Below are 16,542 nucleotides of genomic sequence, written 5' to 3'. Positions count from 1 at the left end.
CAAACAACGTATATTCAACACATTGAACCAAAACGCTCTTAAAAAAGGAAACCATTTGAAGCCTTTTTTTGAATAACTTTCTAGCGTAAAAGTTTCGGATATTGTCCATATTTGGTGTTTAGCGCTTTGCTCTTGCAAGCAGACCTGAGATCAGTTTTTTGCAAATCTCTCAATTACGCAGTAGATTATAACAGCCGATTCTGAAACAGTCGAACCTCCCTTTTTCCGTACACTGCGCACGCTCATGAGTCCATTGGCTGTACGCTTATTTCGTCATTTCTCTGACGTTTTCTAGTTTAGCGAGCATTTCCTCAATCCTCACTTGTATGTAAAACAACATGTTATTCAGTGTACTGTACTGCGTAGCATATCTTCGTAATTTTTGATTTCCTTAAGTTTATCGGTATCTTCAGTAAATGACACCTTAATATATTTAACTTTTAAATCACGTTCTCTTCTGTAGTTAAACGAGGATATTAACAATCTCGGAGGATAACTGTGATATTTTGCCCGTAAAAATGGAATCAAAGTTAAGTATAAACCATGAGGAGATTCCAGTAACAGCTTTAAACTGCAGTTTCCGAAAGAAACTGGGACTGTATTTGAATCCTCAAAACACAGTGGCAGCAGACTGGAGGACAGTCGCCGAAATGATGGACTTTACCTACCTGGAGATCAAAAATTTCGAGAAAAGAGACTATCCCTTTGAAAAGGTTTTAACGGAGTGGGAAACTCGTCCAGAGGCCACAGTAGCAAATTTACTGTCGATTTTAGAAAAAGCGGAAAGGAAAGATGTTATATCAGATCTCAAAGAGATTATAGGTTTGTCATCCATATTTTATTTATATTATAATATATACTTTATGTGATATAGCTTGTTGTAATAATATATAATACAACATTTTTTACTATTATTACTGTTGCTACTAATATGTCAGTAATTAAAATGTTTGCTACTAATATTTTAAATAATTAAAACTAAATTAATTTCTTTATTTAGTAAATATATTATTAATATTACTATTGTTGTTATTATTTTATATTCAGTATTTATATGCAGTATCAACCCATAAGTAGAAAAAAAATGGAGAAGACAGGTCACTTGTAATTCTTGTCTACTTAATAAAAGGGTTAGTTCACCCAAAAATAAAATGTTTCCCATAATTTTACTAACCCTCAAAGATCCTACGTAAATACGACTTTCTTCTTTCAGCTTATATTTCTGTTATTATGGAAACCGACAATATTACATGGCATCTTTTGAACACATATGCTCAAAGACCATGATTGAGAAAAGAATGACTAATCATGACTACCATTTTAAACATGCAATGGCATGTCTCCAACTAAGTGTTATTGTATCTTGTTGGTGTTTCTGCACAGATGATGACTGCAGGAAGTATATGGAAAGACAACTGAGGAAGCCCGTCCAGGTTCCAGTGGTGGACAGCTGCGGGCCTCGCACAAAGGAGCGAGAAGGAATCACACTGTATGATGATCCACAAGGTGAGTTTTTTCCTTGTTCAGTCTGAATGCACTGTGGAGTTAGTTGTTTATCAGTTTACCAAACTAATCATTGTCTGCATTGTCAACAGGACTAACACCGGAGACCTTTGATGCCTTCATCTGCTATTGTCAGAATGACTTCCAGTTTGTCCATGAGATGATCAAACAGTTGGAACAGACTGAATACAACCTGAAGCTGTGTGTATTTGACCGAGACGTCCTTCCTGGCACGTGTGTGTGGACCATCGCCAGTGAGCTCATAGAAAAAAGGTCCGTTTAGGGTTATTTTTCATCCAATGCTCAACACACACACACAAATAAATAATTATTTAACAAAACTTTTAATTGTAATATTTAGCTGTAATATTTCTAAAACTGAATATCAATTCTTTATATCGTACAGTCGTGATGACTTTCGTTGTTTATTTTTCATTTGTTTTAACTAAATTGTATATGATATCATATCAGTGATTTATTGTTTATCAGCCATAACATAAATTCCAAAATCAGCGTATCAGTATTGGCTGGAATTTTAATATCGGAGCATGCCTAGTTAATATTATTTCATAGATTTGTAAATTCTTGATGAATTGTTTAATATCTACTTTACATGTTTGTAATCAATTGTAATGTTTGTAATAAAAAAAATTGTCCCATAGGTGTAAGAGGATGGTGGTGGTCATTTCCGATGACTATCTGGATAGTGATGCCTGTGACTTTCAGACTAAGTTTGCACTCAGCCTTTGCCCAGGTATAATATCTTTAATATTTATTTGAGTTGCATTACTGTTTTAATTACTTCCGTAAGTGAGCTTATTAGGGCCAAAGGGCTTTTTGAGGCACTTAACATGCTTAAAATCTAAAATTTGAAACATAAATCAGAGTTGTCGACCATTATGCATGGTGGCAGACTCTCAGCACCCTTTTTTACAGGGTACATAAACTTGCTGCATAAGTCATACATACATGCACATATGCATATGATACTCTGTACATTTATAGTTCTCATTGAGCCAAATCACTAGTAGTTAATGATTTTGTGAATGCAGTGCATGCAGTGAACTTTTAAATAGGATTCATGTGATTGTCATCAAATTTGAACTGCATAATGCCGAGACATTGATGTTGCTAAATTGCAAATATTATTTTTATTGTCAAGTCAATTCTATTTCTATTGGACTTTTCACAAATTCACACATTAGCTGTGTCCCAAAGGACTATGCACTTATACACTATGTACTCATCCGTGTAGAGTATGAATTTTAAAAGGATATTTTGTCATTCAACATTGGAGTCTGATAGTCCCTCCCAGTCTGCCACATAATTAAAGCTGTGACAGTTGAGTGCATGAAGTGTCCAACATTCCACACTTTGTTTTTTCAGTAAATTTAGTGCATCATCCGGGTGTTTAAAGTGTACTTTTTCTATTTGTAACATTCAGTGTGAACACACTACTGGCACTGTTTATACCACTAAACGTCATAGAATAGTGCATAAGTACGCAAATTTGGACGCACCTATTATTTCAAAGCACCTGCACAGAAAATCATGATGTTATTAATTATAATATCTTAATGCCTAAAGCTGCGGTCACATTAGTGAAATTTCAGAAAAATGTATATGCAAAAAAATCTCAATAATGTAGTGATGTATAAAGCACAGCTCACACAGAAGTCAGTTTCAAACCAAGCAGCTTTCTGTTGATCAGCACGGCAAATTTGTGTAACCAGCTTTAAAATGAATGAAATCTGCATGGGGAACTTTACACCTTCACACAAAACTCCAGATCGCACTGATTCCTATTGAAATGACTGGACTTTGCCCACAACATTTTGCGGAGCAACGAAAAAAATGGCCGCACCTTGATAGTTGCATTTAGCAGATTAGAGCTAGCCGATCACAGTTTACATTTTAAGATTTAATTTCTATATAGTATAAAATGCTTTATATGGCTTCTATATAGTATACATACCTTTATATGGCTTCTTATTGGTTTTGCCATGGCTAGGATATAAATCCGTGGTGAAAAAAGTAAAACAGGAAGTGTCTATTTCATGTGTGCATTAAGTGATTTTGATCAAACTTGAGCTGAATGTTTGGTCATGGAGGCTGATCACATGAACATGACTATTGTGAGTAACGGTCATATCGCCACCTGGAAAGTGAAAAAACAGAAAGTGTGTCACTTGCAACAGGCTTTTGATATAGTCCTCCTATATTGACCCACATAAAAGCATGTGCCCACCTTTTTTTTCTAGAGCCAACACGTGGTGATTGAGCCCGTCATCGCTGCTTGCAGCTATATTTTAACCATTGAATTCTGCAGTTGTACTATATATTTTTTCATCTCTTTATATGATATATTAAGTAAGCTGTGTTGAAGTATGCATTTCACGTCATGAAAACTGAAGGATAATCCAGCTATAAACGCAGCATAGAAATATTCTTTTCGTTTTGTCTCTTCTGTAGGAGCTCGCTCTAAACGCCTAATCCCTGTTGTCTACAAAACAATGAAGAAGCCTTTTCCCAGCATTCTCCGTTTTCTGACCATCTGTGATTACACCAGACCCTGCACACAGGTTTGGTTCTGGACCCGACTGGGCAAGGCGCTCTCACTCCCCTGAACTTTTCAGTAGAAACCAGTAAAGGTTTACTATACCAGTCATCACTTGGTAAAGCACACTGTTCTCTATGGAGGATGGAGGGAAAATACCGTCTGTGATTTTTGCTCGCTTGGAGAGTTTCTCAGACTCAGTAGTGAGTCCAGCTTATGAACATTTCAAGAAAGACACTTTTTATGGTATTTACATCAGCCCTTATCAAAAGGTTGCTCAGCTTTCCAAAGCAAATCCCAAAAATGGTTCATCTTTAGTTTTTTTTTCTTGTCTTGTTTGTAATGTGCAGAAGTTTTTCTTTTGTTTTTTGTTCATGTTAAGTGTTGTTGTATGTGAAATCTGAATGAGCATAATCATCCAGCTTTTATTTCAATTTATTCCCGGTTTGCTATCACTAAACTTTTACTGAAGCCTCTTGCAGTGATGGTACACTCTTACAAATAAAGGTACCAAAAGGGAGTTTTCACAGCGATGCCATAGAAGAGCCATGTTGGGTTCCTCAAAGATACTTTCAGTCAACAGTTCTTAAAAGAAACATCTTAGTGTGAAGAACATTTTAATAATCTAAATAACCTTTTGTGGAATGGAAAGGTTCCGTGGATGTTAAAGGTTCTTCATTGAACCATCAAAGTCATTTAAGAACCTTCATTTTTAACACTGTATTTAGTACTATGGGCACACAAGAACATGAACACTTTTTTGCTCTGTTGTTAATCTGTCTTTCATACTGGCAGTGTTTTGTATTATAAATGTTAATGTGAAATATATTTGTGTATATTATGCTTGTTCTGCGGTTTGCCATGAACATTATTACTCGGCATTTCACAGACTGTCACAGTCTTTATCTTGAGTACGGAGTCACGGTCGGTTAACCTTGTTTTTACTTCTTGAATACCTGTCTTCCTCTGACGACATGTTCATCTGCACAGAAAAGATAATGGCTTTTGATCAGTTAGATCAGACTTTATGACTATTGATTCAATTATTTTTTAAATCTTTTTTTTTGTGTGTGTGTGCATAGAATTAATTTCAAAAGATTTGTTTCCTCTTTTTTCTATGTTTTAACAATTTATGAAACTGGGTTTGTATTTGTTTGTAGTGTTGCTTGTCACAACTTATAAGCTATACAGGTAATTTTTAATTGATTTTTATATTAAAACAACACATCTTTTATCTCCTGTGCTCACCGTTTAGACATACATCATGACAGCATTGTACATACAATTTATATATATATATATATATATATATATATATATATATATATATATATATATATATAAATGACTGCTCTGCATATTATTTGCATTAATAGCTTAAAAAAGCTTAATCATATTTTAGATAGAAGGTCATTTATGTGTGTACAGAGTCATGTACGTCTGTATATAGATCAAGTTGGCCACATTTACCGCACTTCCTGTTAGTGGAACCTATTTCTACGAAGCAGCGAGAAATACATTCTTCTGAAGCGGATTTGAAAATCCAACAAACAGTAGTGACCTCTGCAGCACACCTTGCAGATTTCATGACAGGAACTTTCTGAAATGTGTTCCGTGAGTGAGTATGTTAGAGGAAGGACATGTCTCATTTTTTATATATCATAATAAAATTCAGAATAGTTTTTTGTTGTTTTTGCTATGTTGCCCCCGGGTGCACTTATAACATAAAATGTATTAAAATATTCTTGGGAATTTTGTCGTAATTGATCCTCATTTTATAGGATTTTCCTGTGTTCTCAATTTCACTTTCCATTCTAGTCTTTTGCAATATCACTTTAATTAAAGTCAGTTGCTTAATGACATCATCCTCCAGGAAGTGACAAGGATTAGCCAGGTTCTGTGTGTTGTTGAATTAGTTGGTTTGTCTCACTTTATAAAATACCGTCCAACATTCTAAAATGAATTTACCGAAATTAATATAAACCAATAATTTATTTGAAATATATCTAGATTGTCTTTGACACACTCAGCAATGCCTACATTTAGCGCTTTATTTCCATTATGTTAGGCATTCTGTTCATGTTCTTATCACTAAATAATCAAGCTATAATTAAAATAAATTACTAAATTATTAATTATTTCCGAACTCTTCTACCTTTTCAAATGGATAGCCTTCTTTTTGAGGAATGGCACGTGTCCCTTTTATTCCACGAGATGGCGGCATAATTAACTGTTAAAAAAAGAGGCTACAATGCATTTTATTACTATTTGAGAGCTAAGGATGATTTTTCACCAATTATTGCAATAATTGACCTTGGGTGAAAGTGCTGATCTAGGTTTTGGAGGTTATGCTCCTAGCAGTACTGTACTGGCGTTTAAGTTTAGTTTAATTTTGCGTAGGGCTAAAGGACTAGTGTTCTATTATTGTATGAACTATTATTGTATATAATTCTTGATTATTCTTCTTGCTTAGCTTTTTCAATATGTGCAATGATAATAACTTTAGTTTCCACCAAATAAATGATAGTTATACATTTGTTGTTAATACTGGAAAATCATAATACTAAATGGCACAAATTTTTGAAGTAATATTAGCTAGTAACTGTGATATTTTGCCGTAATGTACATGTACAGTACAATGGTAAGTCTTTTAAGGGAGATAATAGATGATGAGGGTGATTATTACACACCCAAAATGGCCGTCTATGGAGCCCGTCAGTGTGTAGGAATGTGGTGGGCGGGGCTTTTGGCGCTGGTGGCAAAGTTTGGGAATGATAGAAAGGCTATTGAAGATAATCGTGGAGAGGAGCTGGAATGCTACTGCTTTGCGGATTACAGTAACATTTACACGTTGTTTTCTGCAAGCACCCAACACCAGTGCTTGGATTCATCAGGATCTAAATAAAGGTGCGCAATCCTGAGACATGTCGGAGGACCTGAGCTCCCAACCCTGGTCCATCAACAAGGATGACTATGAGCTGCAGGAGGTGATCGGTGAGTGTGTACCTTATATGATAGCCGGTGAATACATAGGTTTGTGTGTATCTAGAACTCTTATTTGCTACAAAACGGTGCGTGAAAGTGAGATATGCATGTTGTTGTTGTTGTTGTTGTTGTTGTTGTTCAATGTACAGTAGGTTGGCGGTTCTGTATGAGGTTTTAAATTATGTATTTAAACCAGTGTTTGTGATTTTAAACTAATTAGCACTTGTTATAAGCACATATATTTCAACTCAAAAAGTCTTAATTTGAGTTAAAAGCTAATGAGTTAAATAGGTCTCTCCAAAAAACTCATAACCTCCACTTCAGTTGTCAAGCCTGTCACGTATGCCAAGTTCAACCTCTCTCTCTCTCTCTCTCTCTCTCTCTAAACATATTTAACCGTTCAGCACCTTACTGAAATGCAGGTGGTGTAGTAGATGATGAAGTTTAATGGGACTCATGTGAATAGCCGTTTGACAGAGTTTGCATGGTAGTATTTGAAGACATCTGCCTAACAGCAAAATTATTCAGCAAGCGACAACGCCTCATTCTGCTGATAAGCCCGAACACGTGAAGTAACGCTTCTTAATCTTCAGTAATGACACCCTTTTCATTTCCTTCTTTAATATTCTCAGTATATTGTGGTGCACCTATTGGTTTACAGAATTGTGGTACCGCCCACTTTTACCTTTGGTTAAAAACTGCTTACTGACTAGTACTCAGCGTTTGTTTACAGATGACTGTTGAAACATTTCTAAGAGTTAGCATGGTCTGCTTAATTTAGAATCGAGTCATATGTCAGAGCGGTGAGAACTGTACGTCTTTTTATTGTGGGTTTCAAAAACCCATAGAGAAAGTCCAGCACGAGCAGAAGCTGTCATAAACTAGTGCGCGCGCAGACTCTTTGCGAACCTCTGTAACATTCCATTCATGCATGGGTCATGCTCCACATTTACATCAGTGAAAGTAATAAATACATATCATGTGATATTTATTTATTCATGGACTAGATAGTGTTTTGGTTGACAATTTTGTACGACCTTTATATCCAGGTAGTGAATAAATAACACCGCTGGTTTGGTCTGGGGTCGGATGCATTAAACAAGATGTTTGACAGTAACGTTAGGTTTCTCCAATTTGTTCTGCACCATATGTGGCATAACATTTTCCACCACCCTCTTGTCGTGTGGCCATAAAGACACGGTTATAAGCTGTAACTCTTTTTGATGATCCATGACTGACCAGCGAGCAAGTTTTTACAGCCAGTCAGTAAGGTTCTCCAAAATTTGCTTTCTAGGCATGATCTTCTTCCATGTGTTACTCTCTTCATTCTCTGAGCACTTTACTGTTTGATTTAATCTTGTTACATCGCAGGGTTTTAGCATGAGATTACCTCCTCTATGCACTCTCACACGAGTGCTGGAAGTGTCATCTGATACCTGACATACTTCTTTCCAGAGCTTTAGACCCCAAAGGGAACTATTTGCATGTTCCTTGTTTTACTAGTTTCCAAAGCTGTAAAGCTCTCGCCAGAGTAACTCATAATGCAGGTCAAACTTTAACCACTTCTTTAGTATTAAATTGGTGATAAATTGCCCTCATCCTCTATTATAGTGCCATGTTAATAATACAAAAACAATGGATAAATAATATGCATCATACTAATTGCATCACATAAAATAGTGATCTATATAGATTTTTGCTTGCCCTTCTCTGGAAACCGATATTTAGAAATTTGTATTAATATATTTCTATTAATATTAAAAGAAAAGTTTTTGAAATGATAGTTCATTTTATTTTTATTAAAAGTGACTGTGAACATTAGGTGGTGTATAATATTGATAATGGCCCAAGTGTTCAACAATTAAAATAGCTTTTCCTCTAAAATTACTACGCATTAGGGCCTAGCCTGTGTGTGTGACGTGTGTGTGTGTGAGAGAGAATGTAAGACTGGTCAAACCTGTTACTATACCTTTTTCCTCCTATTTTGACTCATCAGCTCTAAAAGTACCTCACACCTTACATGTCAACTTGTGGAAGAGGAATGTATCATCTTTCATGCTTTACGCAGACACAAAAATTACTTTGATATCTCAGCTTCATGTTAAAAAGTATCCTTAGTCTGGACTTGTCTTTTAATAAGTATTCTTTCTTTTTAAAGCTTTTTATCGAAGTGCACCGATATAGCCTAGACCTCAAAGTTTCGGGTTTGTTTTTGTAAGCTGCAATTTCCCCAAAAGATTTAGTTACTATCCCCAAATTCCTGGTAACACCCTCTGTATGTCTCCCTGTGAGGATATGTTGTGCCCTCTAGCATGCACCTTCAGAATTGCTTCTTTGTTGTAACCTGGCATGTGACGTGACATGGTAAAACTGAAGTTCATGCTAGAGGCGAGTTTCATTGTACACCTTCTGGAGTTCAAGTTTAAGGTTGGACATCTCAAGGTTCAGTATCTTGTTATAATTTACTGTACTTTAATAGCAGTCTCGGACGGTTGCTATTCAGTCTTTAAACTCATTCCCAGGTGTCCAAGGACCAAATAATTGAAACGGTGACATTTAATGAGCTCTAAAGTCCCGTTATGGCAAGTCATTCACTCGGCGGCCATCTTTGAAACACCTCTTGGGCAGCTATTTTAGTCATGCTTGTACAGCTCCTATCTCTTTGAATGGGGACGCATCAAATTCTCCAAAGCTGTTCACCAGGCTTACGATTAAATGTCATATTTGAAATCACCAATGAAGTCTGACAACTGTTTAATTTAATCATTAATTAATAATAATCAAGTCAAGTCAAGTCACCTTCATTTATAAAGCACTTTTAACAGGATTGTTTCAAAGCAGCTTTACAGTGATAATATAAATTACCGTAACAGATTGTTTAGGCTTTACCACAGCTATAGTATACAGTTATTGTCCAGCTAAAGTTAGTTTGATTGATTCACTTCCGTTGCGAAGATCATTAGTTATTAACTTAGGGGCCTCTAATACGACACTGTTTTAACAGAAAAACCCTTAACGCGCTCCGGCCGCCCATCCGCATAAAACAGTGCCTGGTGTCTCGAGAACGCACTCCCTGAAATAGATTCTTAGGTGCAAACGATTATCCGTTATCTCTGCACAAAACCTCAAAAATGCAAACCCGTAAAAACGCAGATGGCACGCACATCCGCATCACATGTTCAGTCAATAGGTGTTTGAATATATATGTGCGCAGGTGTGTAGTCCTTCTTCACAAATCAACCCTCAACAAACTACTTATCTGGGTGAAAAATGTATAATACAGAATTTTTTGTCGTGTCTGCATAGCCAAAATGCTTTGTAAGTAATCAGCAATATTTTAAAATGTATACGATGTTTAATAGGGAGCCAATGCAGTGTTGTCAGAACTGGGCTAATATGGTCATACTTCCTGGTTTTGGTAAGATCTCTAGCGGCTGCGTTTGGACCAGCTGTAGTTTGTTTATTAAGCGTGCAGGGCTACCACCCATTATAGCATTACCCGTAATCTAGCCTTGATGTCATAAACGCATGAACTAATTGTTCTGCATTTTTCATTGAGAGCATATGACGTAATTTAGATATATTTTTTAGATGAAAAAATTTGGTTTTACAGATACGAGACACGTGACTTTCAAATGAAAGATTGGTATCAAAGAGCACACCCAGGTTCCTAACCGATGACGAGGTCTTGACAGAGCAGCCATCAAGTGTTAAACAGTATTCTAGGTTATTACGTGAGGAAGTTTTTTGTCCAATAATTAGAATCTCTATTTTTTCAGAATTAAGTAGTTGGAAATTGCTCATCCAGTTTTTTTATATCTGCTATGCATTCCGTTAATTTTGTGAATTGGGAAGTTTCGTCAGGGCGTGAAGAAATATAGAGCTGAGTATCATCAGCATAACAGTGAAAACTAATGCCAAGCTTCCTAATGATATCTCCTAAGGGTAGCATGTACAGAGTGAACAGCAACGGTTCTAGGACTGAGCCTTGTGGTACACCATATTTGATCTTGAACTTTTGATCGATAAGACATCTCAAAAAACTGCGTTTTTCAGGCTGGACCAGCCAATGCGCATGTGCAGTCATATGCACGCGTCTCAGAACACTGAGTGTTTCTATCACAACTAGAGCTTCTAACGGCATCTGCAGTGACGCAATGACTTTACCAATTGGCGATGGGCTTATGGGCTTATTTGGAAGGCGGGACTTGTTCTGCTACATTGCGCTTTGCACACTTTCTCCCATAATATGAGTGCACCGTCTTTGTGCATCTGAAGTCTTTGTTAGTGCTTCTGAAATGGCCATTTTGACTGTGTCAATAGCTATGTTTACATCCAAAGTTGGGAATTTAACTTATGCGCAAAATGGGAATATCACTTTGACGACAGACTTTGTCCGGGCATTTTTTAAATTATTTAGATTATTTGAATTGGTCATTTCAGAAATACCAAAACAGCATTTCAGATGCTTTGCAACAAGATTGGTCCACTGGTTAATCCAGTTATGCCGTCCTCTCGCACAAAGTCACATGACTTTTTTGATGTGAATTTATTCGGTAAATGTGTTTTCATTGTAGTTTATGCACATGTTTTCTTATTGGAAAAAAAATGCATCCGACTCAAATGGAGCACATAGCCTACATTTTTTTATGTGCATCTTGGCGTTTCCATTCAGCGTTGTTTTTATGCGATATCCCAAAATGCACTTAAAATTGGTGGATGGAAACATGACTAGTAACTATTTTGTGCACACAGCGTGGATAAGCTACAACAGGTACATATCAGCTGTTTCTAGGGTTTTGTTGACAATATCGATTTCTTGATTTTAATCATACTTCTGATGAACCGATTCTTAAATAGATTCTTAAATCCCCAAATCTGTCTTTTAGTCAATAGCCATGTTTCCCCAGGAACTTTGGGGTGGTACTCTGTGTGTTTCGACCGCAGGAACCAGGGTCTCAATGAAGGTCCGGGTGATAACTTCCCCCTCAGAAAGTGCCTGCTTGCGAGGTAGTACTTTTTCAAAGTTCAGGAACTTTTGAGGATGGGACTTGGGCGCTGAACATAATGATTGGTTGAGTTCATGCCACATTTTGATTGGTTAAATATCTGTTGCGGTGCGTGCAGTCCTACGTCACCGGACTAATTTGCCTTATCTTCACAGTACTTCAGACCGCGAAACGCAGAAAGCAACAGGTCTGGAAAAAGTTCCGGTGACAAATTGTTCTGGATAATTTTGGTGGAAAGGTGGCTTATGCTGTTTTCAGTTGATGAGGGAACAAAACTTCACTTTGCATTATTTGTAGCATGTTTGCCATCAAATAATCGCAGTAGAGGGTAAAAATACTTTGTGTTTTGTTACTTTTGATATGAAACAAACTCAGCTTTCAAATTCTTGCGTTTTCATCACAAAATTCAAACAATAAATATCGTTTGAAGGCAGCTTTTATTTGAGTGTTAATGATGATTAAATTTGAATTGATTATTTGATTAAACTTTAATTTGGCTTCAGTTTTCAGCTCAATGAAAACAGAAATGAAAGTTTCTGTGTTTCTGTAAAAAATGAATCGCAGTAGTGTACTAATTTTCAATCCTAAATCTCTTGAATCATACATCGAGAAGTCCTGATTTACAGGATAATGTAGGCTTGATAAGCATAGACTAATAAAGGAGCTGGTTGCTCTTCTGTTGATTTATTTGGGCTCATTTTATGGTGCTAAGCATTTCTGTGTGTCTGAATCCTTGTGTAAACTGGCCAGTGGTGTTGAGCCCAGCTGGAAGCTGTAGTTGCTGACCAGAGCAGCTTTTATGAAGGCCCTGTTTTCTTGTATTCCAAGTATTGCTTCATTTGGTTTAGATAAATGCACTAAAAGAATGAGTGACTATATGTGAAATAAAATAAGCACTTCGTTTTCATCAGCCACCTTGTAATTATTAATAGTGCTTACTGCTTAGCAAAGCATCTATATTATTGCTCATACTTACGGTTAGAGATCTGCACACACCCTAACCGTAAATGTTAATGTTCAGTGCATAAATCATCCTCCACCATTGTTCTATGGACATGAATGATACCTCAAATAGATTGTAAGTCATCAGAACTTTTTCTTTGTGGATGATAAAATGGGTAGGGGAAAAAACACATGCATTAAAGGTTGGACGAAAGACATATTTAGCCACAAGAATATTATAGTGACTTGTGTATGGTAGTTTTGACTTTGATGAATGAGCAATTTGCGGAGCTTGCTAGCAACTGAACTTGACGCTTGCAAGCAACTGCTTTCTTTGCGGAAGCTTTGCATTTAAAGACCTAGGCCTAATAAATCTGCTTCGCGTCTGGGTACTGAATTGATCACCCTCTCAGGGTCTATTCTGCGATACAACCTGCTGAATGTACATTATACCTTACTTAAAGGTTAACTGGTTCTGCAATTTACCAGTTTCTTTTTTTAAAAGGTCTCGTTCACACATGATATCTTACCGGTAATTTACCAGTAAGTGGATTTTAACCAGACTGTATGTGTAAAAGGCTTTAATGTCAGGCTTTTTTTATTTACAACAAAATAAAAATAAGCCAATTACCTGCACAATACTACTTCCTAAGAGAACTTGGGTGGATTATAGATGACAGTCAGGTGACTTATCTGAAACAGCTGCATGATTAATCAACCACCCACACGATCTTATTCCTAAATGACAGCGATTCGCCAGTGTCTAGTAGCCATAGCCTTTGACAAATGAAACATTTGTGAATGTTTCACACACTGAAACATTCAAATCTGTGCTCGTGCTGCCACTGACCCAGATAAATCATTTGTCATGTATAGGAACGAAACAGCTTTACAAACAGTATTTTGAACCACACAGTATGGAGAAGGACTGGGATAAAAGTTTAGTTCAGATATAAACACTGACGGTAGTGATCAAAATCAAGTAATTCAAAGTTTTGAAAGTATCTTGGGCTTCAAATAACAATTATATCATTTACATCGTAATTGGTCTGCAAATTACTGTACTAGATGGCGACAAGTGACCGTTAAAAGATGTATTTGTCGAATCAAAAATTTGTTCAAAAAGTTGATTGATCTAGTAATGAAACAAAAGTTTGATTCATCCAGTAATGAAACAAATTAAGTATTTATGAGTAAGTCATTGAATCATTCATTCAAACCATTTAAAAAAAAATCCTTCAAATTAATAAAACCTTTTAAAATAGACTGCAGCAATTAACATTTTTACAGAACCTCTCTAATACATTTTTTTTAGTTGTCTGTTCAGAATCGTAGAAAAGATTATCTCTGTTTGACCAGTAGCCTATGTCACAGACAAAGAAAATTATTTTAAAGTTATCCAGAATCATGTAGAATGCATTATTGAAATTATCACTGAAAATTGGCATGTTTTCCTTAATAATTTCTAATAAATTAATTTAAAACAAACTTACTGGTCATTCATCAAAATAATTAGCCTAATGCCAAGGCCAGCTGAAAATGTTTCGCCAGATTCGCTAGGTTTTTCTAAAAACCCAATTGCAGTGTTATGATATAGGCCATGTGTGTTTAGTTTGCCATCCACTTTTAGGCTGTAAACACAATGCAGTATGTAGAACAGTATGTTTCACCTCCCACTGCAATTCTGAGAACTTATGAGCAGCTTTAATTTCATAGAACTGAAGCTGAAGGCAGGCACATGTTCTTTCCATTAAAAGCGTGACATTAAATAGAGTTGAAATTAGTCAACGTCTCCTTTTGTCTTCCAGCCAAGGATGGGTTTGTCTGATTTGCTTCGACCACGTAACTTTTAATCACAGACAAAGATTTGTTTTAGCTGGATCCGATTGTATTAAACCATGTTGTCCGGGAGGATTTCTTGGGTACTTCCCTTATTCCACTCTCCACTGGAGTTTGGAGCACACTCAGCTGAACCATTGTGATGGTATCATCCCAGGGGAATTGGAGTCTTGTTATTTTACTGATCCTAGCTGCTGTTTTTTCCACCCCAGAGAGCACAGAGTCTCCTCGGATGGAGTCAGAACCGTCCTCTGTTCCTCTCACCTTCCACAGTCCTTCACTGTTCTAGACTGGAAATGTTTGATTACTGCTGTTTGACAGTCTGAGACTGTAAGGCGAAAAAGAAGCTGTGTTTATAAATGTTGCCTTGAGTTGGAAATTCTTTTTCCCTTTTAAGAGAATATGAGTCATTAGGTGTGTTCAGCTTGAAGTGGCGCTGCGCAGACCGATCGGTGTTTGACGGGCCGTTCTAGGATTCGGCCTTAGCCCTTCTTAGTGAGAATCTGTAGCAAGAGATCATTGGCTAAGTAAGTGGTGCCACTTTGTACATTGGTACCATTGCTAGTAAGTCATAATACCCTACCAGTGCTTAAATTAGTCAATACAAAAAACTTTATAAATTATATAATGATACCAGTCTTACTAGTCTTAATTGCTAAAAACAAAACAAAAATATGGACACAAACAATCTATTAGCACACGAGTACCGAATTAATTAAATTTCAATGCGTCTTGCAATCACTTGAATGTTTAAACTGATAAGACTTAAAACACGTGAAAATGATAAACTTTCTTGAAGCAAATTAAGCAATACTGGCTCGATCTTTGAGATAGCTAGTTTTAGGTGGGCTGAGACGACAGACAAAACACCTAAAAACGGTCTAGAACCGCCCCTGCGTGCTGGATGACAATGCGAGATCCATGCTTTTGAATCACTATTGTGGTACTTTGATGTTATACGAACATACCTATTTTCTTCATGAATCTGACTGGCTGTTCTGTATGCTTTTAGAGAGTATGGAAAAAGAACCAGTTCAAATAACTACCTTTCGTCATCATTCGGACTACAGTGATTGTGCTGTATGCCACTAAAAATAACCAGTTCATATGATTAGCTTTGGTTATCAATCAAACTTCACTGGTTGAACTCTATGTTTTTGGTTCACTTCATCTTCATCAATTGGACTGTACAGGTTATGTTGAAAGCTTTGAATCCAGTTAAAAGAACCAGTTCATATGAGTCATACATTCAGTTTCTGAATCAGGCTACACCGATTGCACTGTATGTCTTTGATTTAATAAATAGTACCGGTTCATGTGAGTAATTTGCTCAGGAATTGGACTACACCAGTCATGCTGTATGTTAAGACATGTTTTGCTAGCATTGCTGTTATTTCGAAGGTTTTGTGAAAATCGCGCTCCGTCTTTTTCTGCCACATTCTCCACCAATTGTCCAAAGTTCTTTTCTGAAATGCAATTCACCCTTAAAGTGAATCTTACGAATTCCTGTGCTTCAAGTGCTCCATCAGAGCTTTTCTCTTGTACGAAGCCCCCTAAGTGTGACATGTCTCAGTGTGGCCCAGAATAGTGTGCGGAATGCAAGCCTAGGAAATGTAATAAAGGGCTCCTGAGAGAACAAGCTGACTCAAGGTAGCACAAACAGAGAGCTATATGCATGAAGGAACACATTCACACCGCTCTGAGGGA

At 36.6% G+C, this 16,542-nt stretch overlaps 2 protein-coding genes across 2 annotated transcripts in view; both read left to right on the top strand.

Annotated features, from left to right (window-relative positions):
* Positions 1-283: 283 nt before the first annotated feature.
* On the top strand, positions 284-5,294 carry myd88 (MYD88 innate immune signal transduction adaptor). The gene is made up of 5 exons (XM_077244600.1): positions 284-822; positions 1,384-1,506; positions 1,596-1,776; positions 2,166-2,257; positions 3,976-5,294. The coding sequence occupies exons 1-5, from the start codon at positions 519-521 to the stop codon at positions 4,128-4,130; spliced, it is 855 nt and encodes a 284-aa protein (XP_077100715.1). The 5' UTR covers positions 284-518; the 3' UTR covers positions 4,131-5,294.
* A 1,486-nt stretch (positions 5,295-6,780) lies between these two features.
* Positions 6,781-16,542, top strand: part of oxsr1b (oxidative stress responsive kinase 1b) — a 49,562-nt gene continuing 39,800 nt past the window's right edge. The window contains exon 1 of the mRNA XM_077244599.1: positions 6,781-7,054. Coding sequence (XP_077100714.1) covers positions 6,985-7,054 — 70 coding nt within the window. The 5' untranslated portion in view covers positions 6,781-6,984. The remainder of the gene's footprint in view (positions 7,055-16,542) is intronic.

The sequence above is a fragment of the Siphateles boraxobius genome, unplaced genomic scaffold, assembly GCF_051911475.1.
Source record: "Siphateles boraxobius isolate OS27281-9 unplaced genomic scaffold, OSU_SipBor_1 26, whole genome shotgun sequence".
Classification (NCBI taxonomy): domain Eukaryota; kingdom Metazoa; phylum Chordata; class Actinopteri; order Cypriniformes; family Leuciscidae; genus Siphateles; species Siphateles boraxobius.
The sequence above is the reverse complement of the archived record's forward strand: the minus strand, read 5'-3'. Positions and strand labels throughout refer to the sequence as shown.